General features: G+C 43.9%; 1 protein-coding gene across 1 annotated transcript in view; it reads left to right on the forward strand.

The window, feature by feature from the left end:
• TNRC18 (trinucleotide repeat containing 18) overlaps positions 1-27294 on the forward strand; it is a 778682-nt gene that overhangs the window by 397246 nt on the left and 354142 nt on the right. Inside the window, exons 9-11 of the mRNA XM_075831538.1 lie at positions 19776-20070; positions 21579-22397; positions 22526-22704. Of these exons, the coding sequence (XP_075687653.1) occupies positions 19776-20070; positions 21579-22397; positions 22526-22704 (1293 nt within the window). The remainder of the gene's footprint in view (positions 1-19775; positions 20071-21578; positions 22398-22525; positions 22705-27294) is intronic.

Consider the following 27294-nt stretch of genomic DNA (forward strand, 5'->3'; position numbering starts at 1 on the left):
AGTCATTTTGGCGCTCCTAGTCTTTTATTTTATTTTGTTATTCCTTAAGGGCCACACATGGTTTTGGCAGCATCCAAGGCCAATATTGGGTGTTGAGTTCGGGCTGTGATTTTGGAGACCTATCTGTCCAAGGGTAACGTTCCTCCCTTTTGGGTTACTGGCCATTCTACAAGGGCTGTTGGTGCCCACTGGGCGGTCAGGCATCATAGTTACTGTCACGGCTGTGGGGAATGTGGACCCACTGGTCCACTCCGCTGTAATGGAGTAGCAGCTGGTCAAACCAAATTTGAATGACAGTAACTAGGGCGAGAGTGCCTGTATAGCTTGCTTGTGTCAGACTATTGGTGTCACGGACACTGGGTTTGTGGACCCGTGGCATATGGCACTTGACGTGGCAGATGGCACTTGACGTGGCAGATGGCACTTGGCGTGGTAGATGGCACTTGGCGTGGCAGATGGCACTTGGCGTGGCAGAAGACACTTGATGTGGCAGATGGCACTTGACGTGGCAGATGGCACTTGGCGTGGTAGATGGCACTTGGTGTGGCAGATGGCACTTGGCGTGGCAGAAGACACTTGATGTGGCAGATGGCACTTGACGTGGCAGATGGCACTTGAACGCGGGTAGGCACAGGAACTATATGGAATACAGGAACGGTAACGGCACGGGTAACAGCTGGAACGGGAGACACTAAGGGACCATTTGCGAGACAGACTGGGAAAGACTAACAACGCTCAGGCAAGGATTAGAAGGCCAGGGGCCTTCTTATAGATTAGGAAATCGTGGCAGTTGATGATGATGACGACGATTTCCTAATTGCGCGCGCTGGCCCTTTAAGGCCGGGCGCGAGCGTGCGCGCGCACCCTACGGGACCCAGCCGGACGGAGCGGAAGTGAGCGCTGGCATCTCCTAGGAGGGAGACGGAGGCCAGCGCTCACAGATCCATGGCTGCGGGCGTCGGGAGGTGAGTAAACCCGACGGCCCGCGGCCATGGGCGCTACAATTGGAAGCTGTTTTGTGCCGGACTATCGGAAGCTGACTTGTGCCGGACTATCGGAAGCCTGCTTGTGCTGGATAATATGACTTGTCTCGGTTTCAGGACATATGATCTGTAGTCGTCACGGACGCTGGACTTGGCACGGACTCAGATACTAAAGTCGTCACGGACACGGATACTGAAGTTGCCATGGACACTGGACTTGACAACGAACACGGATACAGGATAACGCTAGGGAACCTTTGCAGACCAACACAGGTTTAGACACATTATTGCTAAGGCAATGAGGAAGTGGGCAAAGTTCTTTTTAAAGTCCTGGGTGTGCTAGTATTGGTTAGGCGTGAAATTCCTGGTGCACGTGCAGTTTAAGACCAGGGACCTTCGTGCATCAGCCGGAGGATGGAGCAGTGTGCGTCGGCGTATCTGGGGAAGGAGACGCTGGTAAGGCTTCAGAGTCCTGCGGTTGCGGCTGCCGGTAAGTGGGCCATAGTTACATAGTTACACAGTTGAAAAAAAGACACCAGTCCTTTAAATCCAACCTATAATACAACTGTGTTAATCCAGAAGACGGCAAGACCCCCATGAGGTTGATGCCTATATCCTCATTATGGAAAAAAACTCCTCCCTGACATGGCAATCAGAACAAATCCCGCGATCCAAGTCCCATTTCCAGAAACTAGTACTTATAACTTGTAATATTATATTTTTCAAGAAAGCCATCAAGGCCCTTCTTGAACTTGTTGAAAGAATTAACCATCACAACATCCTGTGGCAGATACTCTCATTGCTCTCACAGTAAAAAAATCCCCGTCTGTGACGATGGTGAAACCTTTTTTCCTCTGGACATAGAGGATGGCCCCTTGTCCTTGTTACAGGCCGAGGTGTAAAAAGATTATTAGAAAGATTTCTGTACTGTTCAATTATATATTTGTACATTGTAATTAGATCGCCCCTAAGCCGCCTTTTTTCTAAACTGAATAGCCCCAAGTTGATAACCTTTCTTGGTATTGTAATCCAATCATTCCCTTACTTACCTTGATCGCCCTTCTTTGCACCCGTTCTAGCTCAGCCATGTCCTTCTTATACACAGGGGCCCAAAATTGTACACAATATTCCATGTGTGGTCTGACTAGTGATTTGTATATTGACAAAACTGTGTTCTTGTCATGAGCATCTATGCCTCTTTTGATCCATCCCATGATTTTATTTGCCTAGGTATACCAAATTCATTCTTTGGCCTCTGCTGATGCCAGTCTGGGACGTAGAGAGTTAACCCCTATCCGCACGAGAAAGTAACTGTACGTCGTTGCGGGAGGTTACTTCCCGCACGAGGACGTACAGTTACTGAGTTTTTCCCGGTGCACACTGTCGGCGACAGTGTGCACCGGGAACCGGGAGGTCAGCTGTCGCCGACAGCTGACACTCCACTCTTGCCGGCCAGCGGTCCTTTGCCGCTGATTTTGGCGAATTAATCCCTTAAATTCGGCGATCGGTTGCAATCGCTGAATTTTGGGGGTTTTCTAACATATCGGCAGACCCCGGTCTGAAATCGCGGGGTTTGCCGATAGTTAGTATGGCAAACGGAAGCCAAACAATGGCTTCCGTGTCTGCCATGGACAGGAAGTTACCGTGTCGTTCCCGATGCACACTGTCGGTGACAAGGTGTGCATCGGGAACTTGGAGTTCAGCTGTCCCCGACAGCTGACACTCCAGTGTTGCCGATCAGCGGCTCATCGCCGCTGATTTCGGCAATAAACCCGTTACATGCGGGGCTCAATTGCGGTCTCCACATGTAGGGGGTTTGTAGCACATCAGCAGCCCCCATGCAATCGTGGGGGCTGCTGATGCTTGTGATGGCATCCGGAGGCCAGGCAACGACCTCCGGGTCTGCCATGTATGGAAGCCTATGAGGACCAGCCTCTGCTGGTCCTCGTAAACTAACTGTCAGAGTGACTGTGACGTCACACTGACAGTTGGAATACGTTACACTACCAAGGTAGTGTAATGTATTCTAGCAGCGATCAAAGCTGTAGGTCAAAAAAATAAAGTGTAAAAAGTAAGAGAAAAGTTAATAAACAAAAAAATAAAGTGAAAAAAGTTAATAAAAATGTTTTATAAAAGTGTAAAAATAAAAGTTTTTGTTTTCCTATAATAAGTTATTTATTATAGGGAAAAAATGAAACCGTTAAAAAAAACAACACATATTTGGTATCACCGTGTTCGTAATGACCTAAACTATGAAACTCTAATGTTAATTTTTCTGCACGGTGAACGCCGCAAACAAAATAAACGGAAAACTTTGTCAGCATCGATATTTTTTGGTCACCAGCCCTCCCAAGATATAGAATAAAAAGTGATCAAAAAGTCGCATTTTCCCCAAAATAGTACCAATAATAACTACAACCCGTCCCGCAAAAAACAAGACCTCCCACAGCTTTTTTGACGAAAAGATAAAAAAGTTACGGCTCAGAATAGCGTGTCTCAAAAAATAAATTATTTTATAGAAACTGAATTTTATTGTGCAAATGCTGCAAAACGTAAAAAAAACTATACACATATGGTATCGGCGTAATCGTACCGACCCGCAGAATATAGTAAAATGTAATTTAATGCTCACTATACCCCTAGAAAAATTCCTTGAGGGGTGTAGTTTTCAAAATGGGGTCATTTTTGGGGGGTTTCCACTGTTGTGGTCCCTCCGGGGCGTTGCAAACTCGACATGGCGCTGAAAACCAATCCAGCAAAATCTGCGCTCCAAAATACAAAAGGCGCTCCTTCCCTCCTGAGCCCTGCTGTGGGTCCAAACATAAGTTTACGACCGTAATCGGGAGAAATTGCTTTACAAATGTTGGGGTGCTTTTTCTCCTTTATTCCTTGTAAAAATGAAAAAATTATATGTTTCCACAGAAAAATAGGCGATTTTCATCTTCACAGACTAATTCCACTAAATTCTGCAAAAAAACTGTGGGGTTAAAATGCTAACTATACCCCTCGAAAAATGCCTTGAGGCATGTAGTTTCCAAAATGGGGTCACTTTTTGGGGGTTTCGACTGTTTAGGTACCACACGACCTCTTCAAACCTGACATGGTGCCTAAAATATATTCCTAAAAAAAGGAGGCCCCAAAATCCACTAGGTGCTCCTTTGCTTCTGAGGCCGGTGCTTCAGTCCATTAGGACACTAGGGCCACATGTTGGATATTTCTAAAATCTGCAGAATCTGGGCAATAAATATTGAGTTGCGTTTCTCTGGTAATACCTTCTGTGTTACAGATTTTTTTTTTATTACAAATGAATTTCGGCAAAAAATAATGAAATTTGTAAATTTCACCTCTACTTTGCCTTAATTCCTGTGAAACGCCTAAAGGGTTAAAATACTTTCTGAATGTGGTTTTGAATAGCTTGAGGAGTGCAGTTTTCAAAATGGGGTGATTTATGGGGACTTTCTAATATAGAAGGCCCTCAAAGCCACTTCAGAACTGAACTGGTCCCTGAAAAAATGGCCTATTGAAATTTTCTTGAAAATATGAGAAATGGCTGCTAAAGTTCTAAGCCTTGTAACGTCCTAGAAAAATAAAATTACGTGAAAAAAAATGATGCAAACATAAAGTAGACATATGGGGGATGTTAACTAGTAACTATTTTGTGTGGTATTACTATCTGTTTTACAAGAAAATACATTTAAATTTAGAAAAATTTTAATTTTTGCACATTTTTGCTAAAATTTGACGTTTTTCACAAATAAATATTGAATTTATCGACCAAATTTTTTCACTAACATAAAGTACAATATGTCACGAGAAAACATTCTCAGAATCGCTTGGATAGGTAAAAGCGTTCCGGAGTTATTACCACATAAAGTGACACATGTCAGATTTGAAAAAATCTTCTGTGCCAAAACAGGCTTTGTCCTAAAGGGGTTAAAGGCAGCTTTGTATCAGGCGGGTCGCATGACTGTACTTTATCATTTATTTTTTTTCCCATCATCTGGGACTGCTTTAGGACGTCCCATGGTGCCGCCCCATCCACTTAATGAGGAAACATTTTTTTGCGCACCATAAAATCTATTTCTTGTTCAATCCATTTGGGGACACATGTTCCTCCCTCTTATATTTTGTTTATTATATGCCCGGGATCTGTAGTTCTGTTTGGCTTTGTTTTGGGACTGTGGACATGTTTGTATTATTTTTTTCCTACTGCTTTTGTACAAACTGAATCAGCCAGTGTCTGTTGAAGGGTACGGCCTGCCTGGGAGGAGCCAAGGCTATTTTCTACCTAGCGTCGCCTCCTAGAGGCCTAAGCATATACCCAAGAGGCAGTGTCCCCCAATAGATTCAACAAAAAATTGATTTTACTGTGAGTATAAAAATGTTCTTTTTTTACACAAATCAGTGGAATATATAAAACATTGTAATATATCAAATTTGGGAAAGGTGGAATATTCTTGACCTTTCAGCAGTCTGTAGTTCTCCTTTTACTGCCTGGAAGCTCTCTGAAAATATAAAAAATTCCCTCATTGTCCAAATAATTTATTTAGTATGAAACAGTAAATACTGGGCAGGGAGGAGGGGATAGATGCAGCAGTATCATTCTGAGAAGGCAGAGGGGGGTATCATGTTACGGTCTCCACCTCAGCCTGTGTATAAGACTTCATGCCATGCAATTGGAGGAGGTTCAGGAAATGGGAGACATCTGATTAGTCAGAGAATGCAGTACAGCTTTTACATCACACCTTGAAGAGCCCACACAGCAGGCATGGAAACATGGAAAGCTTGCAAAGGAAGGAAAAAGACCCAAAATATGCCGGTTTACATCAGCGTTCACATTGGGAAATCTCCCTACGTACACGTTGAACATGTCCATAGTGTACCATAAGTACCCAAAAGTGTCCAAAAGAGTGTTCTTTTGTCCTCCATCGGGCTGTTATACATCAGTATACTTTTTTTTTGGAGGATGGAATAATGAAGTATACTACGCTATTCTAACCTGAGGGATCCCGCAAAAAAAACAAAACGTATACAGCAAGGTAATTTTTTTTTAAGATTTTCTTTATTAACTTTTCTCAAAATACAAATGTACAAAAGTGCAAAATTGCGCACAAAAACATACATTACATACTGACCAACCACACTAGTTGGCAATAACAATCAACATAGAGAATAATACAGTTACAATGCAAAAGCCAGCATGGAAACTTAACGGATCACAGGTGCATATTAGTTTATTGCAAGGAAAACAGGATCAACATGTGACCTTCATTATTGCCCAAAACAGACAAGAAAGACAACCATTCACACTTCATTCACACCTGTAGATTAGACAGCAGTGTCCGAAATCTCCATCCACCTAGCCCTTATCTTCCCGAATTTGTTGTGGTAACCTCTGCTAATGTATAACTTCTGATATAAGGGTATATATTTATTTACCAATTGCAACCAATGTTCTATACTAGGACACACCGTGGCCTTCCATTCCATAATCATAATCTTCCACGCACAGAACAAAACAAATCAGAAAAATATTTTGTCATAATAGCCTTGTACTAACTCATTCATAATGCCCAAGAGGCACACCTGAGGGGAGAGAACCTGGGGAAATTCAAAGTTATCATGCAGAAACGCTACAACCCTTGACCAGAATAGTGAAATCCTAGGGCAGGACCATACACAGTGAAGATACGTGCCAGCAATCCAACTGACACCTAAAACAGGCCCCAATTCTCTGAAGTCTAACCGGAGTATAGTAAATTCTGTGTAAGAACCGCGACGGTATTAAAAAATCTCGAGCACTAACCACTGAATCAAAGAAGGAAAGCTCTACCTCCCTCCACTCCTCCTCCGACAAATCAGGGATATCTCTCTTCCACCCCAGGTACGCCCTATCAAAGGGACGTTTTACAGAGGACAGGAACAAGGCATATGTCTGAGTAAGGGTCTTAGGAAGGTCTGGGGTGCCAAGCAGGTCCTCCAATCTGGAAAACCCCAAAGCTGGCATGACAGATCCAAACTGGGCCGAGAAGGCATGTCTCAGCGGGGTAATTTTTTATTTTACATGGGAGCCTATGTGTGACGGATGCCATTTTATACGTTAAACGTATACCTTGGGGAGCTTTCTCAGGGCCGGAATCCCTGGGAAGAGCATCAGGTAGCGCTCGGCCTGGAGATTCCAGCCCCGGGAAGCCCCTGATGTCCATTTATGGTCTGTGATGTCAGGGGCTTTCAACTACGCAGTCCACGGCCGGAGTATCATTAGCACTCTGGCCGAGGACTACGGGAGTGGTGAAGCACCTGACATCACTGTCAATATATTGACAGTGATGTCAGGGGCTGCTGCAGGAGCAGAATCCCCGGCCAGAGTGTTACTGATGCTCTGGCCGGGGTTTCCGGTATCTCAAAGGCACTAAAATTACTGTCCATATATGGACAGTGACGTCAGGGGCTCCCTCTTAGAGTGGTATCCCCGGCCAGAGCGTTGCCGATGCTCTGGCCATGGATTCTCGAATTACAAAGCCCCTAATTTCACTGTCCATATATGGACGTGACATCAGAGGCTTTCCCAAGACAGAAGTTCACGGTCAGAGCGCTTGCAATGCTCTAGTCGGGGACTCCATATTTGAAAGCCACTGACATCAGGGGCTTTCCTGGGCTCAGCATTATAAGTAGCGCTGTGCCTGAGGATTTCGTGTGACGTATCTCACTCTATGCCTATACAGTGGGATACATCGGTACCTTCCGTCGGAGGTAAAAATTGGGACCCCTCCCGGAATATATACCTTTGACGGAAGTGAAAAGCGTGAGGTGAAAAGGCCCTTAACCCCTTAATGCTCAGTGACGTACTATTTCCGTCATGGAAACCATCCCGTGCGCGCTCCATGACGGAATAGTACGTCACGGGAGTAACGGCCATTTCGGCCGTCTTCCCGACACATGCAGGAGCTGTGACAGCTGCTGTCTTGTACAGCGGTTGCCACAGCTCCTATATCGGGGACCGATCGCTGTGTCCCGGCTGATTAACCCCTTGAAAGCCGCATTCAATAGCGATCGCGGCTTCTTAGGGGTTAAGCTACCATTACCGGCCTACTACACGATAACGGCCAGCGATGGTGACTATGGCAACCAGACTGTAATGACGGGGTAGGGAGACAGACAGGTGAGCCCTAATCTACCCGCCACTCAGTCCCTGCCTACTTGCAAAGGCCCGTCCTAGGCGACGGCGTACAACTGGGCGACGGTCCCTACCCTCAATAAGTGCACGACAGACAAGGGTACACAGAAGCTAAGGGAAATGGGGCAGTTGCCCACGGCAACACAGTGAGCAACAAGAGTAGTGAACGAGTCGAGTCAAACCAGGAGTGCACAAGGTACAAATCGCAGAGCAGGAGCATAGTCAGTAAAGCCAGGGTCAAAAATGAAGCAAGGTCAATAATCATAGCAGGAGCAGCAGAGCCAGGAAACAGAAAAGAATCACAGGCAAAGGAGGAGCAGGAAATGCAGGTATAAATAGACAGAGGGCGGGAGCTAGCTCCGTCTGGCCAGGCTGTGATAGGCTCTCCCACTCCTCAGCCTCCCAGCCTGACTGGTAGAAGATCGTGTCACTCTCTCAGACTTAGGAGCAGGTGCAGACTGATTACCCACGGGCGTCGACACAGAAGCTGTATCTGGCAGATCCTTTACAGTACCCCCCCTTTTAAGAGGGGCCACTGGACCCTTTCTAGGTGGACCTGGCTTATTGGTGAAGTGAAGATGGAACCTCCTGAGCAATACCCCAGCGTGAACATCCCAGGCGGGTACCCAAGTCCTCTCCTCAGGCCCGTATCCTCTCCAATGGACCAGGTACTGGAGGGAGCCTTGGACCATCCTGCTGTCCACAATCTTGGCCACCTCGAATTCTACCCCTTCAGGGGTGAGAACAGGGACCGGAGCTTTCCTCGAGGGAGCCAAGGACGGGGAGCAGCGTTTGAGGGAGGCATGAAACACGTTGTGTACTCGAAAAGACGGGGGTAACTCAAGTCGGTAGGAGACAGGGTTAAGGACTTAAATGACCTTGTACGGCCCTATATATCGGGGAGCAAATTTTTTGGACGGGACTTTAAGGCGTAAATTTTTAGAAGATAGCCACACCAGATCCCCGACCACAAACAAGGGGTTAGCAGAACGTCTTCTATCTGCCTAAGTCTTTTGTATGCTCTGGGATGCCTCTAGGTTCTTCTGAACCTGGGCCCAGACTGTGCACAGTTCCTGATGAACGACATCTACCTCGGGATTGTTGGAACTACCAGGTGAAACGGAGGAGAACCGTGGATTAAACCCAAAATTACAGAAAAAGGGGGAGACCCCTGACGAGTTACTGTCCCGGTTATTAAGAGAAAATTGGGCGAGGGGAATGAAGGAGACCCAATCATATTGACAGTCAGAGATAAAACACTTTAAATATTGTTCTAGAGATTGATTAGTCCTCTCAGTTTGGCCATTAGTTTCAGGATGGAAGGCCGAGGAGAAGGACAGATCAATCTCCAACTTTTTACAGAAGGCTCTCCAAAACAATGAAACAAATTGTACCCCTCTGTCAGAAACAATATTGACAGGAACCCCATGGAGACGCAGGATGTGTTTGACAAACAAGGTAGCTAACGTCTTAGCATTGGGTAGTTTCTTGAGGGGCACAAAGTGGCACATTTTACTGAAGCGGTCTACTACAACCCACACCACCGACTTGCCTTGAGATGGAGGCAGATCGGTGATAAAATCCATGGAGATATGGGTCCAAGGTCTCTGGGGAATGGGCAAAGAACATAGTAAGCCCGCTGGTTGGGACCTGGGAGTCTTGGACCTAGCACAAATTTCACAAGCGGCGACATAGGCCTTAACGTCTTTAAGCAACCCAGGCGACCAATAGTTTCTAGAAATTAGATGCTTGGTACCCAGAATGCCTGGATGGCCAGATAGTGCAGAGTCATGATTTTCCCTGAATACCCTTAGCCGGAATTGCAGGAGAACAAACAGCTTGTTCTCAGGAAGGTTCGTGGGAGCTGAACCTTAGTCTCCGAAATTGCGGCTGATCAAGTCAGAATCAATAGAGGAAATGATTATACCTGGAGGCAAAACACATGCAGAATCTTCCTCCGAAGGAGGACTGGCCATGAAGCTAAGCGACAGTGCATCAGCCTTAATATTTTTAGACCCAGCCCTATAGGTGACCAAAAAGTTGAATCTAGTAAAAAAATAACGCCCATCGAGCTTGTCTCGGGTTTAGCCTCCGGGCAGATTCTAAGAAAACCAGATTCTTGTGGTCGGTATGGACCGTTACCTGGTGCCTAGCCCCCTCCAGGAAGTGGCGCCACTCTTCAAATGCCCATTTAATGGCTAAGAGTTCGCGGTTGCCAATATCATAGTTACTCTCAGTGGGCGAGAACTTCCTGGAGAAGTAGGCACAAGGACGGAGATGGGTGAGGGACCTGGTACCCTGGGACAAGACAGCACCCACTCCCACCTCGGAGGCGTCAACTTCCACGATGAATGGCTCCATTTGGTTAGGCTAAATCAGCACAGGGGCCGAGATAAAGCACTTCTTAAGGACCTCAAAAGCCTGGACCGCCTCTGGAGGCCAGTGGAGGAGGTCAGCACCTTTGCGAGTAAGATCCGTAAGAGGCCTAGCGATGACCGAGAAGTTAGCAATAAATCTCCTGTAATAATTAGCAAACCCCAGGAAGCACTGTAACGCCTTCAGGGAGGCAGGTTGGACCCATTCAGCCACAGCCTGAACCTTGGCAGGGTCCATGCGGAATTCATGAGGAGTGAGGATTTGACCCAAAAATGGTATCTCCTGCACCCCAAACACACATTTTTCGCTTTTAGCAATCAGTTTGTTTTCCCGAAGGGCCTGGAGCACCTTCCTGACATGCTCAATGTGGGAGGACCAGTCCTTGGAAAACACAAGTATGTCATCAAGGTACACTACAAGAAATACCCCCAGGTAGTCTCTTAAAATCTCATTTATGAAATTCTGGAAGACCGCGGGAGCATTACACAACCCAAAGGGCATGACGAGGTATTCGAAATGACCTTCGGGCGTGTTAAACGCAGTCTTCCACTCATCCCCCTCTTTGATGCGGATAAGGTTATAAGCCCCCCGTAGATCAAACTTAGAGAACCATTGGGCCCTCTGAACCTGATTGAAGAAATCAGGAATCAAAGGAAGGGGATACTGGTTCCTTACAGTGACCTTATTCAAGTTTCCGTAGTCAATGCACGGCCTAAGACCACCATCCTTCTTCCCTACGAAGAAGAAGCCAGCACCTACCGGAGAAGTAGAGGGGCGAATGTAACCCTTGGCCAGGCATTCCTGGATATACTCTCTCATGGCTTCACGTTCGGGACAAGAGAGATTAAATATCCTACCTTTAGAGAGCTTAGCTCCTGGTACCAAATCGATTGCGTAATCAAATTTTCTATGAGGAGGTAACACTTCGGAGGCCTTTTTTGAAAAACCGTCAGCGAAGTCCTGAATAAACTCAGGTAGAGTGTTCACCTCCTCAGGGAGAGAGATAAAATGAACAGAAAAACATGACGTTATGCATTCATTACCCCATTTGGTAAGATCCCCAGTATTCCAGTTAAACATGGGATTATGCATCTGCAACCAGGGAAGGCCTAAAACCAAATCGGACGATAATCCCTGCATCACCAGTACAGAGCACTGCTCCAAATGCATGGAGCCAACAAGGAGTTCAAAAACAGGGGTATGCTGTGTAAAATAACCATTAGCAAGAGAAGTGGAGTCGATACCCACTACCGGGACAGGTTTAGGCAAATCAATCAATGGCATAGCTAGAGACATAGCAAATTCCACAGACATAATATTAGCAGAAGACCCTGAATCCACGAAGGCACTGCCGGTGGCAGACCTACCTTCAAAAGAGACCTGAAAGGGAAGCAAGATCTTATTAGGTTTCATATATACTGGAAATACCTGTGCGCCCAAATGACCTCCCCGATGGTCACTTAGGCGCGGAAGTTCTTCCGGCTGCTGATTCTTACGCCTAGGACAGTTGTTCACTTGATGCTTGTCATCCCCACAGTAGAAGCAGAGACCATTCTTCCTGCGGAACTCTCTACGTTGTTGGGGAGAGACGGAGGCCCCGAGTAGCATAGGTTCATCCGAGTTTTCCGTGGAAGAATGAAGCAACGGAACCTCGGGAGCCATCATGGGGGGGTCAGAGGGGAAGGCACAAAAACGCTCCAGTCGTCGTTCCCTGAGACGTCGGTCAAGACGTACCGCTAAAGCCATAACCTGATCTAGGGAGTCAGAAGAGGGATAGCTAACTAACAGGTCTTTCAGGGCGTTCGACAAACCCAATCTAAACTGGCACCTCAAGGCAGGGTCATTCCACCGAGAAGCTACACACCACTTCCTAAAGTCAGAACAGTACTCCTCAACGGGTCTCTTACCCTGACGTAAGGTCACCAGCTGACTCTCGGCAAAGGCAGTCTTGTCAGTCTCGTCATATATGAGCCCGAGAGCGGAAAAAAAAAGATTAACAGAGGAAAGTTCAGGGGCGTCAGGAGCCAAGGAGAAGGCCCATTCTTGGGGCCCGTCCTGGAGCCGGGACATAATTATACCCACTCGTTGGCTCAGAACCTGAGGAGTGGGGCTTTAAACGGAAATAGAGCCTATAACTCTCCCGAAAGGAGAAAAGTCTTCCGGTCCCCTGAGAACCGGTCAGGCAACTTGAGTTGGGGTTCAAGAGGTGAGGTGGGGGTCACTACTAGGGTAGCATCATGCTGGTTGCCCTTCTGAGCCAGGGCTTGGACCTGTAGGGAGAGGCCCTGCATTTGCTGAGCCAGGGTCTCAAGGGGGTCCATAGTTGTGTCAGGGACCAGGGTAGAAAAGGTATATGGGCCTGTGATTATGTAATGACAGGGTAGGGAGACATACTGGTGAGCCCTAATCTACCCGCCACTCAGTCCCTGCCCACGGCAACATAGTGAGCAACAAGAGTAGTGAATGAGCCGAGTCAAACCAGGAGTGCACGAGGTACAAATCGCAGAGCAGGAGCGTAGTCAGTAAAGCCAGGGTCAAAAATGAAGCAAGGTCAATAATCATAGCAGGAGCAGCAGAGCCAGGAAACAGAAAAGATCACAGGCAAAGGAGGAGCAGGAAATGCAGGTATAAATAGACAGAGGGCGGGAGCTAGCTCCGTCTGGCCAGGCTGTGATAGGCTCTTCCACTCCTCAGCCTCCCAGCCTGACTGGTAGAAGATCGTGTCACTCTCTCAGACTTAGGAGCAGGTGCAGACTGATTACCCACTGGCGTCGACACAGAAGCTGTCTCTGGCAGATCCTTTACACAGACACCTAACAATGGCGTCCGGCTATGCCATCGACGGAAGCCTAGTCGGTCCTGACAAAGTCAGGACTCACTATGCCTCCTGTCAGTGAGTAGCTGACAGCTCTAATACACTGCACTATGCATGTAGTGCAGTGTATTAGAATTGCGATCAGGGCCTCCTACCCTCATGTCCCCTAGTGGGACAAAGTAATAAAGTAAAAAAAAGATGTGTAAAAATAAGAAAATAAAGGTTTCAAAAGTAATAAAAGTAAAAATCCCCCTTTTTCCCTTATCAGTCCTTTATTATTAATAACAAGATATAAACAAACAAATAAACTATACATAATTGGTATCGCCGCATCCATAACGACCTGGACTACAAAATTATTTCGTTATTTATCCCGCGCGGTGAACGCCGTAAAAGAAAATAATAATAAACCGTACCAGAATCACAATTGTTTGGTCTCTTCACCTCCCAAAAAATTGAATAAAAAAAGATCAAAAAGTCGCATGTACCTAAAAATGTTAATGCTCGAAACTACAGTTTGTTACGCAAAAAAGAAGTCCTCGCACGGCTTTCTTGATGGAAAAATAAAAACGTAATGTCTCTTAGAATATGGTAACACAAAAAGTAAATGATTTTTTACAAAAAGTATTTTATGGTGCAAACGCCATAAGACATAAAAAAAAAACTATAACCATATGGTATCGCCGCAATCGTATCGCCCCGCAGAATAAAGTGAATGTCATTCATAGCGCACGGTGAACGCTGTAAAAAAAATAGAATAAAAAAACAATAATAGAATTGTGTTTTTTTAGTCACCACCCCACTTAAAAATATAATAAAAACTGATCAAAAAGCTGCATGCACCCCATGAAAACTACAATGACTTCCTCAAGGTGTCTAGTTTCCAAAATGGGGTCACTTTTGGGGGTTTCCACTGTTTTGGCACCACAACACCTCTTCAAACCGGACATGGTGCCTAATAAAAAGGAGGCCTCAAAATCCACTATGTGCTCCTTTGCTTCGGAGGCCAGTGCTTCAGTCCATTACCGCACTAGGGCCACATGTGCGATATTTCTCAAAACTGCAGAATCTGGGCAATAAGTATTAAGTTGCGTTTCTCTGGTAAAACCTTTTGTGTTATAGAAAAAAATGGTATAAAAAGGATTTTCTGACAAAATTTATTTTTAATTTCACCTCTACTTTGCTCTAAATTTCCGTGAAACACCTAAAGGGTTCATAAACTTTCTAAATGCTGTTGTGAATACTTTGAGGGGTCTAGTTTCTAAAATGGGGTGTTTGATAGGGCTTTCTAATATATAGGCCCCTCAAATCAACTTTAGAACTGAACTGGAACCTAAAAAAAAAAAATTAGGCAATACTTCGCTTCTTACATTATACTGATAATGAGCAGTGCCCACCTTGAGATGGCCCCAGTTTTGACCGTTTGTATAAAAGGAGACCCCTATTAGACCGTTTCAGTGCCCGGTTTTCGGGGTGATAAACTGCCGTTTTGGCCCAGAAGGAAAGGACCACCATTTGGCCTACTGGAGCTTTTCTAAGTCATGTATGCAGAAGCCCCTGAGGTACCAGCACAGTTGAAACCCCTGAGAAGTGAACCCATTTTAAAAATCTACACCCCTTAAGGCATTCATCTAGAGGTGTAGTTAGCACAGGTACTGTGTAAAAGATAATGCGCAGCAGATGGTGCAAAGTGAGATTTGCAATTTTTTCTATATACAGTGAAGGAAATAAGTATTTGATCCCTTGCTGATTTTGTAAGTTTGCCCACTGTCAAAGACATGAACAGTCTATCATTTTTAGGCTAGGTTAATTTTAACAGTGAGAGATAGATTATATATTTAAAAAAAAACAGAAAATCACAGTTAAAATTATATATATTTGCATTGTGCACAGAGAAATAAGTATTTGATCCCCTACCAACCATTAAGAGTTCAGCCTCCTCCAGACCAGTTACACGCTCCAAATCAACTTGGTGCCTGCATTAAAGACAGCTGTCTTAAATGGTCACCTGTATAAAAGACTCCTGTCCACAGACTCAATTAATCAATCTGACTCTAACCTCTACAACATGGGCAAGACCAAAGAGCTTTCTAAGGATGTCAGGGACAAGATCATAGACCTGCACAAGGCTGGAATGGGCTACAAAACCATAAGTAAAACGCTGGGTGAGAAGGAGACAACTGTTGGTGCAATAGTAAGAAAATGGAATACATACAAAATGACTGTCAATCGACATCGATCTGGGGCTCCATGCAATATCTCACCTCGTGGGGTATCCTTGATCCTGAGGAAGGTGAGAGCTCAGCCGAAAACTACACGGGGGGAACTTGTTAATGATCTCAAGGCAGCTGGGACCACAGTCACCAAGAAAACCATTGGTAACACATTACGCCGTAATGGATTAAAATCCTGCAGTGCCCGCAAGGTCCCCCTGCTCAAGAAGTTACATGTACAGGCTCGTCTGAAGTTTGCAAATGAACATCTGGATGATTCTGAGAGTGATTGGGAGAAGGTGCTGTGGTCAGATGATTATAAAATTGAGCTATTTGGCATTAACTCAACTCGCCGTGTTTGGAGGAAGAGAAATGCTGCCTATGACCCAAAAAGAACACCGTCCCCACTGTCAAGCATGGAGGTGGAAACATTATGTTTTGGGGGTGTTTCTCTGCTAAGGGCACAGGACTACTTCACCGCATCAATGGGAGAATGGATGGAGCCATGTACCGTCAAATCCTGAGTGACAACCTCCTTCCCTCCACCAGGACATTAAAAATGGCTCGTGACTGGGTGTTCCAGCACGACAATGACCCGAAACATACAGCCAAGGCAACAAAAGAGTGGCTCAAAAAGAAGCACATTAAGGTCATGGAGTGGCCTAGCCAGTCTCCAGACCTTAATCCCATCGAAAACTTATGGAGGGAGCTGAAGATCCGAGTTGCCAAGAGACAGCCTCGAAATCTTAATGATTTACAGATGATCTGCAAAGAGGAGTGGGCCATAATTCCATCTAATGTGTGCAAACCTCATCATCAACTACAAAAAACGTCTGACTGCTGTGCTTTCCAACAAGGGTTTTGCCACCAAGTATTAAGTCTTGTTTGCCAAAGGGATCAAATACTTATTTCTCTGTGCACAATGCAAATAAATATATATCCTTTTGACTATGTCATTTTCTGTTTGTTTTTTTAATATAATCTATCTCTCACTGTTAAAAATTAACCTAGCCTAAAAATTCTAGACTGTTCATGTCTTTGACAGTGGGCAAACTTACAAAATCAGCAAGGGATCAAATACCTATTTCCTTCACTGTATATAGAAAAAATTGCAAATCTCACTCTGCACCATCTGCTGCGCATTATCTTTTACACAGTACCTGTGGGGTAAAAATGCTAACTACTACATTCTAGATGAATGTCTTAAGGGGTGTCATTTTTAAAATGGGGTCACTTCTCAGGGGTTTCAACTATGCTAGTACCTCAGGGGCTTCTTCATACATGACTTAGAAAAGCTCCAGTAGGCCAAATGGTGGTCCTTTCCTTCTGGGCCCAAACAGCAGTTTATCACCCTGAATGGGGTATTGCCGCACTTAGGACAAATTGGCAAACAAAATTGGGTATTTTGTTCCCTGTGAAAATAAGACATTTTGATCAAAAATGACATATTTTTGAAAAAAAATAAAAATTGTTTAATTTCACAGCCCAATTCGTGCTGTGAGAAAACTGTGTGGTCAAAATTGTAACAACAACCATACATGAATTCCTTGAGGGGTGTAGTTTCCAAAAAGGGGGCACTTTTGGGGGATTCCTACTGTTTTGGCACCTCAACACCTCTTCAAACCTGGCATGCTGCCTAAAATATATTCTATTAAAAAAAGAGGCCCCAAAATGCACTAGGTGCTTCTTTGCTTCTGGGGCTTGTGTTTTAGTCCACGAGCACACTAGAGCCACATGTGGGACATTTCTATAAACTTTAGAAACTGGACAATACATATTTAGTAGTATTTCTCTGGTAAAACCTTCTGTGTTACAGAAAAAAGTGGAATAAAATTGAAATTCAGCAAGAAAAATTGCTTCCTGTGAAATTCCTAAAGGGTTAAAAAACTTTCTAAATGCTGTTTTGAATACTTTGAGGGGTCCAGTTTATAAAATGGGGTGTTTTATGCGGGTTTCTAATACATAGGTCCCTCAAAGCCACTTCAGAACTGAACAGGTACCTTAAAAAAAAAGGCTATTGAAATTTTCTTAAAAATATGAGAAATTGCTGTTTATGTTCTAAGTCTTGTAACGTCCAAGAAAAATAAGGGGTTTTTTTCAAAAACTATGCCAATCTAAAGTAGACATATGGGAAATGTGAACTAGTAACTATTTTGCGGGGTATAACCATCTGTTTTACAAGCAGATGCATTTAAATTTAGAAAAATGCTATTTTTTAAAAATGTTTGCTAAATTTTGCAATTTTTCACAAATATACACTGAATATATCGAACAAATTTTACCACTAACATAAAGCCCAATGTGTCATGAGAAAACAGTCTCAGAATCGCTTGCATAGGTTTAAGCATTCCGACGTTATTACCACATAAAGTGAAATATGTCAGATTTCAAAAATGGGCTCTGAGCCTTAAGGCCCAAACTAGGCTGCGTCCTTAAGGGGTTAAACACAACATTTCACTACATTATAAACTGCCTGTTTTACATTCTAAAGATGTCGTGATTTTTCTTTTGTAATAATAGGGACTTTTTAAAGGGAACCTGTCACTTTAAAAAGCTGTCCCATCTTCTCACAGGAGGAGCTCAGCATATGGATATATAGTTTTGTGAGAAAAGATTTAGTATAACCTGTACATACTGTACATACATATACACACACACTAGTCCTTCTAAATAAATTAGAATAGCAAAGAGTTAATTTATTTCAGTAATTCAATTCAAAAGGTGAAACTCCTATATTATATAGATTCATTATAGAGAGTGATCTATTTCCAGCATATTTTCTTTTAATTTTGAAGATTATGCCTAAAATTTAATGAAAACCCAAAATTTTGTGTCTCAGAAAATTAGAATGATTTTTAATACTGAAATGTAGTCTTACTGAAAAGTATGTACAGTATATGCACTCAATACTGGCACTTTTGAGGGGTTATGGAAGCCCAGGTTTCTTTGATAGCGGCCTTCAGATCGTCTGCATTGTTGGGTATGGTGTCTCATCTTCCTCTTGACAATTCCCTATAGATTCTCTATGGGATTTAGGTCAGGCGAGTTTGCTGGCCAATCAAGCACAGTGATACTGTGGTTATTAAACCAGGTATTGGTACTTTCTGCAGTGTGGGCAGGTGCCAAGTCCTGCTGGAAAATGACATCAGCATCTCCATAAAGCTTGTCAGCAGAGGGAAGCATGAAGTGCTCTAAAATTTCCTGGTAGGCGGTTGGTAACTCTGGATTTGATATAATACAGAAAGTCTGTCTTGTCTTGGAGGAGACGATTATAGCAGTAAATTCAGAGTGAATAAACAGTTAGATGTTGGAGGGAGAGGAAAGGAGCCTGGTAAGTTGATATTGTAATGGCAGGAAGGAGGTGAAGGGGAAGTGAGCCCTAATCTACCCACCGCCCTGTCCCTGCCTACTTGCAACGACCCGCCCTAGGCGACGAGGTACAACTGGGCGGCGGTCCCTACGCTGGCTAAGTGCACGGGAAGACAAACAGGGAACACGCAAGGGAAGGGGCAGTAGCCACGGAACGCCACGAGGAAACGGGGCGGCGAACGAACAGTCAGGACCAGGACGAAGTGAGTACACCCGAGCGGGCACGGAGACAGAAGCAAGCCAGGGGCAAAGCAAAGCAGGTCGAGCAGAACTGCAGCAAGGCAGAAGCACGGCAGAAGCAGGCTGGAGCAAGCAGCAGTGGAGCCAGGAATCCAAAAGAATTACAAGCACTGAGGGAGAGCACAGGGCAGGTAATAAAGGGCAGGGGGCGGAGCTAACTCCGACAGACCAGGCCGCGATAGGCTCTCCCACTCCTGAGCCTGCCACCCTGGTTGGTGGGAGATGGTGTCAGTCGAACAGGTCTGGCCTCAGGTGTGGATTGATTAATCCCAGGAGTATAGCTAGATGAAGTACCTGGCAGATCCCTAACAGATATATTACAAAGTTCCTTTTATTTTTATTTTTGATCACTAATACAGGGAAGGCTGTCAAGCAATGGTTGAGGCCACCTATTGGACTCTTTAGCCCACAATGTTCCGAAATTGATTGAATTAAATTCCTGGTTATCCTGAATAGTTTTCCACAAAACTATATAACAATCTGCTCAGCTCCTCCTGCTCTATTACAGATGTGACAAGTTCCTTTCAAATATTTTTGTCTTTTGAGCATTATTATGAAACATTTTCTGATCTAACATTTTTTCTTTTTCAAACTTTATCTAGGAGCGGATAAAACTAGGCCAAGAAAAAGTTGTGGATTTGTCTTCACAAACTAATAATCAAAAGTCTTTATACAGTTCACCATCTAATTCCTACAGCAAAGTGTTTGGCCCCTCATCTCTCCATTTGAAATCTTTCTCAGCAACAAACAAATTGGAAGAACAGCCTGATAGATATGCTGAGCAGCCATCTTTCTGCAGTGCAGCACCTTCTTCAGTTTTACCAACGATAGTAGAAGTTAATGAAGAATCAGTAAAAGATGCAAATTTGAAGGAGGATGGCACTTCTACGGTCCAAGGTTTGTTCATAGCTATGTTGTAAATAACTGAACAGTCATTTATTAATTCATGACCATCTTAAAATATACAAGAGCACTGGCTAATAGAAGGAGGTCCCGAGCAGGATATATATATATATATATATATATATATATATATATATATATACACACATTGTTGCAGCAGCTCCGTACCAATTAGTCTGCTCTCTCCGTCCGTCAGCCTGGATTTCTGTGAGGAGAGAATGAAGAGCACTATAAGGCTATATTCGCACGACTTTAAAAAAAAAAAAGCCATTTTAAAGTAGATCAAATGGCAGTTTTTCATGTCTGTTTTACATCAGTGTGTTTCAAACTTTAAATCCATTTCCCGGTCGTCTGTTTTTAACCACCATTTGCCATCCGTTTTTCATGGCCGTTAAAAAAAAAAATAAATAAATAAACTGAAGAATTTTAGTCGTTAGGGTTTTTTTGGCCCAACCCTCTGAAAATACCTCATTGCCCACTATAGATATATAGATAGTGCCCACTATAGATAGTGCCACAGTGCCCACATAGTGCCACAGTTCCCACTGTAGATAGTGCCCACATAGTGCCACACACAGTTCCCATGTAGATAGCACCACAGTGTCCCCTGTAGGTAGTGCCCATATAGTGCTACAATTCTCATGTAGATAGTGCCACTGCCCCTATAGATAGTGCCACCCCTTGTAGATAGCACCCCCCTGTAGATTGAACCAACCCCCCCTGTAGATAGCGCAAGCCCCCCCCCCCCCTGCAGAGCACCACCTAAGGTCCCTCTAGGATGGAATCCCCGGTCAGAGTGTTGCCGATGCTCTGGCTGAGGAGTCCGCTCCTAGAGTGAGCCATTGACGTAACTATATGTATATGGACAGTGACGTCAGGACCTCCCTCTAGGAGTGGAATTCACAGCCAGAGCATCGGCAACACTCTAGCCGGGTACTCCACTCCTAGAGGGAGCACCTGATGTCACTGTCCATATATGGACAGAGACGCCAAGGGCTCCCCCTTGAAGCAGATTCCCCGGCCAGAGCACTCTCCCCGGGGAATCCACTCCTAGAGGGAGCTTAGGTGGCGCTATCTACAGGCGGGTTTACGCTATCTACAGGAGTGTTGTGTGTGGCGCTATCTACAGGGGCGTTGTGTGTGCCACAATCTACAGGGGGGTGTATGCCGGGCATCTCAAAGTACAGGCAGACATGAAAGTGCAGCGCTGCTTACACTGAAGCAGCACTGCACACATTAAACCCTGTTGCAGGCTACCAATGTTTATATACGTGACAACTGCACGGGGCATTTTCAGTTGGACCGTATATAGACGTATGGCTGTTGTGAAGTGTTTAATATTCCTTTAGAATACATGTTACTTTACTGTTCAAATTTCTAGGTAAGTGATACAGATAGGCTGTGCTACATACAGTATGTACATGATAATGATAGTTTTAGTCATGAAGTAAATAAACCATCAAACCTGAAGTCAATGTTGATCATAATTTATTTATTTTCAGATCCCACCCGTGAATACTCGGTGCAGTCGTTTTCCCCTTCCATGCAGCCCCAGCTTTCTTATATAAATCAACCAACAAAAGTTGAAAATGCGGAAAGTTTTGCTTCTGTTATCAAGCTTTCTAAATTAAAAACTTGTCACATTGAAACTGCGTGGGATCTTAAATCAGTCAATATAGCCGGGGAATTAAAGGCAGCTAAATCATCAAATGACACAATTAAAACAGAAGATTTACCTATCATTACAAGTTGTAAAATCTCTAATGTCCAAGACGAATGTACAGTGTCCATGGAAGGCAAACATTTTTTATTTCAAGACGTCGAGTCTCCAAAAGTAGCTGAGAAAGAAGATAAAATAATAACCGTTCATTCCCCTTGCATTTCCGAAATTAATCTTGGCATTGGAAAAGGTACATGTTCAACTCAGACAGACTTCATCAATATGTTTGAGTCTCAAAATAATGAAATTAATTTGGTGAGACTACCTCAACATGTTGAACAATCCCCCAGAATCAATGAGCTCTGGGATTTCAGCACCATAAATAGAAGCAAATGTATAGATAGTGTGACATCTGGACCTGTTAACTGTAAAGACGAAGACATGTGTTTTGAACTTTCTGATGTGAAATGTATGGATGATCCAATGGCTGGTATGAATGCATTGGTTGCAGCATCTGAAATGCCTCAAGCCTGGTGTCTACCCCCTGGAAGCACAGCAGATATGGTTCCTGATATATCAGCAGACAGCAAACTTCTACAAGGAATTGTCCTACTTAGTGAAATAGCTGAAGTTGAGCTTGAGAGAAGCAAACCAATGGACAGTGAGTTTCCTTTTTTTAATTTGAGAATATTTTGATTGATAAACGCTATAATAACCTGTGATTGTCAGACTACAGATAATGCTTGGAAGCACATGTTAATGTAAGGTATTTTTTTCCCCACTCACTAGTTTTGCAAAGCTGCCATGTGAGACCTTCTCTTGAAAGCCTGTTGGCGGCTAGCTCTCAAATGTTAATGGAGGTTCTCTCTTCACCAACTTTGGATTGCATGAAAGCTGAATCAATCAAACTGCCTCGAGAACTAACTCATAATAAAAAATATAGCTGGATACAAGAAAAATGTATAACGGTGAGTGGGCATGACATTTGTGGAATACAGAAAAGGTTCATAGGCAATGTATGATGTGGGCTTGATAGATAGCATATTCTTTGAACATTTGTTGTCTTACAGACATTTAAGTATTAGCAATCTTAAAAAGTGGTATTAGAACTATTTACAAATCTCATTTTAAAAGTATTTTTTTTCTAGCAATTGCTGCTTAAAGAGAATTTCTCACTAAGACAACACTCGTCCATATGCCTTAATAGGGCATATGGACATTATAGAGAGAAGTCCCCTGCTGAAGACACTATGTGCCAGGCCAAAGAGCCACTGGGGGTTCTTGCTCTGGCAGACCCGGCCTGTCCATGTTTTATCAGCTGATCGCCAGACGGGCTTCAGTTGTAAAAGGGGTTGTCTTCATGAGACAATCCTTTTAATAGAGTTATGTAAACATATTACATAAAAGTTTGGTAACAGTATAAATATTTGACTTCTGTATATATTGCATGGTAAGGCCAAGTTCAGACGTGGCGGATTGGTGTTGCATTTTCCGTGCAGATCTTGCACTGAAAATCATTTACAAATTACAATACAATACATGTGAATAGGGTTTTGAAAACCCCATCCACTTGTAGTGGGAAAAAATTATTGCAAAATACAGGACATGCTGCAGATTTTCAAATTCACGGCATGCTTATTATGTTGCACAATTACCAGGATTTTAGAGACTGTAAAATAATTCTCCTCTCCTCTGTGTCTTCACTTACTGAAGATAAGTTTTTTGAATAACTAAGAATTATGAACATTTAGGCTGGATTCACACGAGCATGTTTCGGTCCTTAAAAGACGGAACGTATTTCGGTCGCAAGTCCCAGATCAAACACACTGCAGAGAGCCGGGCTCCTAGCATCATAGTTATGTAGGAGCCCGGCTCTCTGCAGTGAGTTCGGTCCGGGACTTGCGGCCGAAATACGTTCCGTCCTTTATGGACCGAACATGCTCGTGGGAATCCAGCCTTACAGAGAGCCTGCAGGCAGGGAAAGGAGAACCACAGACTGGTAAAAGGTGATGAAGATGCCTCTTTTCCCTAAAAGATATATTATAAAGTTTTACCTACTACTGATTTATTCCAAAATAATTATAACAAAAAGTATGTCTTAAAGGGGTTGGCTACTTTAAGGTAAGGTATACTATTTCCAAATGGGAGTCAAACATTAAAATAGGCAACTTCATAATGCACCCTCTTGAGCAGTTCTGAGGCGTTTTCGATATGTGTGAAGCCACGCCCCATGGTTCTCATATCCTTGAAGAAGGGGAGAACTGTATGATGCGGTTTGGATTTTTCCTGTTTGACTCTGTCCAATCAGCATCATACAGTTCTCCTCTTGCCAGCCTAGCATGATCTCAACTTCAATTGCGAGATCACGCTGTGTTGCTGGGCTGGGAAGAGGAAAACTGTATGACACTGATTGCACAGCGTCATACACAAAATATTGCACCGCCCAGAGAGAAAAGAAAGAGTTACCTCCCATTTGGCAAGTATAGCCAAATTAGCATATTTAGAAAAAAGCACATAACTTGGCAAATAATAAACGTTTTGAAACACAACGTACACTGTAGTTATCAGAATCATATCGCCTATTAGATTACTTAGGAGATAGGGTATTAATAAACCAGTGACAGATCCTCTTTAAAGGAGCACTCCACTTTATGGGGTGCGGTGTGCAAAAATACTTACCAATCCCCGCATCTTGTATTTTTCGGATCCAGCGCCACTCACGTGATCTTCCCTCTGACTTGTCTGGAGTCGCTGTGCTTTTGAATAGACAGAAGGAGAATATTACAGCACTGGAGACCTAAAGCAATATAGTGTGTGTAAGCCTCAAAGGGACCTGATCCAGAGTCACACAAATGGAATCCTAGAAAAAAGCAGCAAGGCAGCACATCCAAGAAAACTGGAATTTTATTCACCCACAGGTACAATGTTTCAGTTCAACAGCAACTTTCTCAAGCATGTGAAAGAAGCATGCTTGAGAAAGGTCCTGTTGGACTGAAACGTTGCACCTGTGGGTATTCCAGTTTTCTTGGATGTGCTGCCTTTTTCTAGTGCTTTTGAATAAACCGGAAGTCAGGCTCTCAATGCATTCCTATGGAGCCAGAGCGAGGCTCCATAGGAATGTATTGAGGGCCTTACTTCCGGTTTTCTAAACAGCATTGAAGGTCACGTGAGCGTCGCTGGAGCCTAAAAACGACAAGATGCGGGGATCAGTAAGTATTTCTACACACAGCACCCCACTAAAACACAAATGTACAAATGGAGGGGGCAATAAAAAAAATAAAGTGGAGTGCTTCTTTACCCATCGATGGAGGGATACGTGACAAGAGATGTTAGTCTGCATTCTCCTATGAAACCCACTGCGCATGCGTTAATTTCCTGACTGTCCAACCCCTCTGCTACAGACTCTGATACGGGGCCTGACCTATGGGTCAATACAGAGGATGCCTGCAACCTCTATACATCCTCTTCTCTTCCCTCCATCAACATCAATTATGTCAACCAGCTTTCGGCAGCATGTACTTTACTTTACATTTGCTGTAAAGTACTTGCAGGAGCCATCAGCATAGCTTACCGATGGTTCTCACACCTCCCCTGCTTTGTAACATGTAAAAGGAAATCATCTCTTCTCACTGGTTATAAAGTGCACAAGCCGTATGTTCTGCCGCCGGCTGGGTAACACAATTGCCATTTATGGAGGACCAATGATGAGTTTAGAAGACACCTGAGGGGGAGAATTTTTATATTTATGCTGCAAATAGCAATAATTCCTCAGTAAGAAAGAGTGAATATCCCCTACATCAACACCTCCCTCAGTCTACTATATAGTTCTGATATTTGTATATGGATTTGGTATCGGTATCTGTATCCTGTGGTCGCTGTTTACACATTTTATCATTTGGACAGTTAAGTTCCCTCTAAAGTGTGAACTCAATAAAATTATTGTTTGGCCACTGTGGGGTGTTTGTTTATAATACAATAACGGTTTTGTGTTCTTTTTTATTATGAAGTGTGGCTGACAAATGGCTTTACATTAGGTGTTGATATTGGGAACGATTAATTAGGCTGTAATGTAACCACTGATATCCTGTATTGTATCAGTCAGGAATATCACAGCTCACTGTTCAAATATTATGTTTTCCTGTTAAAAAGCAGATACTATCTGGGCTTATATACAGTACTGTGCAAAAGTTTTAGGCAATTGTGGAAAAAATCTGCAAAGTAAGGCTATGTTCACACAGGGTATTTTGCAGGAGGAATATCTGCCTCAAAATTCCGTTTGGAAGTTTGAGGCAGATATTCCTCTCCCTGCACGCCGATTTTCGCGGAGTTTTTCGCGCCGTTTTTCGCCCGCGGCCATTGAGCGCCGCGGGCATAAAACAGCGCGAAATACGCTTTCTCTGACTCCCATTGAAGTCAATGGGAGGTCAGAGGCGGAAGCGCCCGAAGATAGGGCATGTCACTTCTTTTTCCCGCGAGGCAGTTTTACTGCTCGCGGGAAAAAGACGCCGACGCCTCCCATTGAAATCAATGGGAGGCATTTTCGGGCCGTTTTTGCAGAGTTTTGCGACGAGGTTTCCGCGTCAAAAAACTCGGCAAAATACCCCGTGTGAACATACCCTAAGAATGCTTTCAAAAAAATAAACGGAAGAGAAATCTAAATCAAAACAATATTTGGTGTGACCACCCTTTGCCTTCAAAATAGCATCAATTCTTCTACACTTGCACACAGTTTTTGAGGGAACTCTTGGCAGGGAGGTTGTTCCAAACATCTTGGAGAACTAACCACAGATCTTGTGTGGATGTAGACTTCCTCAAATCCTTCTGATTCTTTATGTAATCCCAGACAGACTAGATGTTGAGATAAGGGCTATGTCTGGGCTATATCATCACTTCCAGGGCTCCTTGTTCTTAATAAACTGAAGATAGTTCTTAATGACGTATGTTTGGGGTCATTTTCCTGCTGCAGAATAAATTTTGAGCCATTCAGGCGCCTCCCTAATGGTATTGCATGATGGATAAGTATCTGCCTGTGTTTCCCAGCATTAATGACACCATTAATCCAGACCAAATTCCAAACTCCATTTGCCCAAATGCAGCCCTAAACTTGCAAGGACTCTCCACCATGCTTCACTTTTGCCTGCAGACACATTATTATACCACTCTCCAGCCCTTCGGTGAGCAAACTGCCTTCTGTTACAGCCAAATATTTAACATTTTGACTCCTCTGTCCAGAGCACCTGCTGCCGGTTTTCTGCACCCCAGTTCCTATGTTTTCATGCATAGTTGAGTCGCTTGGCCTTGTCTCCACGTTGAAGGTATATTTTTTGGTCGCAATTCTTCCATGAAGACCACTTCTGGTCAGACTTCTCCATACAGTAGATGGGTGTACCTGGGTCCCACTGGCTTCTGCCTGTTCTGAGCTGATGGCACTGCTGGACATCTACTAATTTCGAAGGGAAGTAAGCATGATGTGTTCGCTGCACTAAATTTCCTTGGCTGACCACTGCGTCTACGGTCCTCGACGTTGCCCATTTCTTTGTACGTCTTCAAAAGAGCTT

Source organism: Rhinoderma darwinii, chromosome 6 (assembly GCF_050947455.1).
Source record: "Rhinoderma darwinii isolate aRhiDar2 chromosome 6, aRhiDar2.hap1, whole genome shotgun sequence".
Classification (NCBI taxonomy): domain Eukaryota; kingdom Metazoa; phylum Chordata; class Amphibia; order Anura; family Rhinodermatidae; genus Rhinoderma; species Rhinoderma darwinii.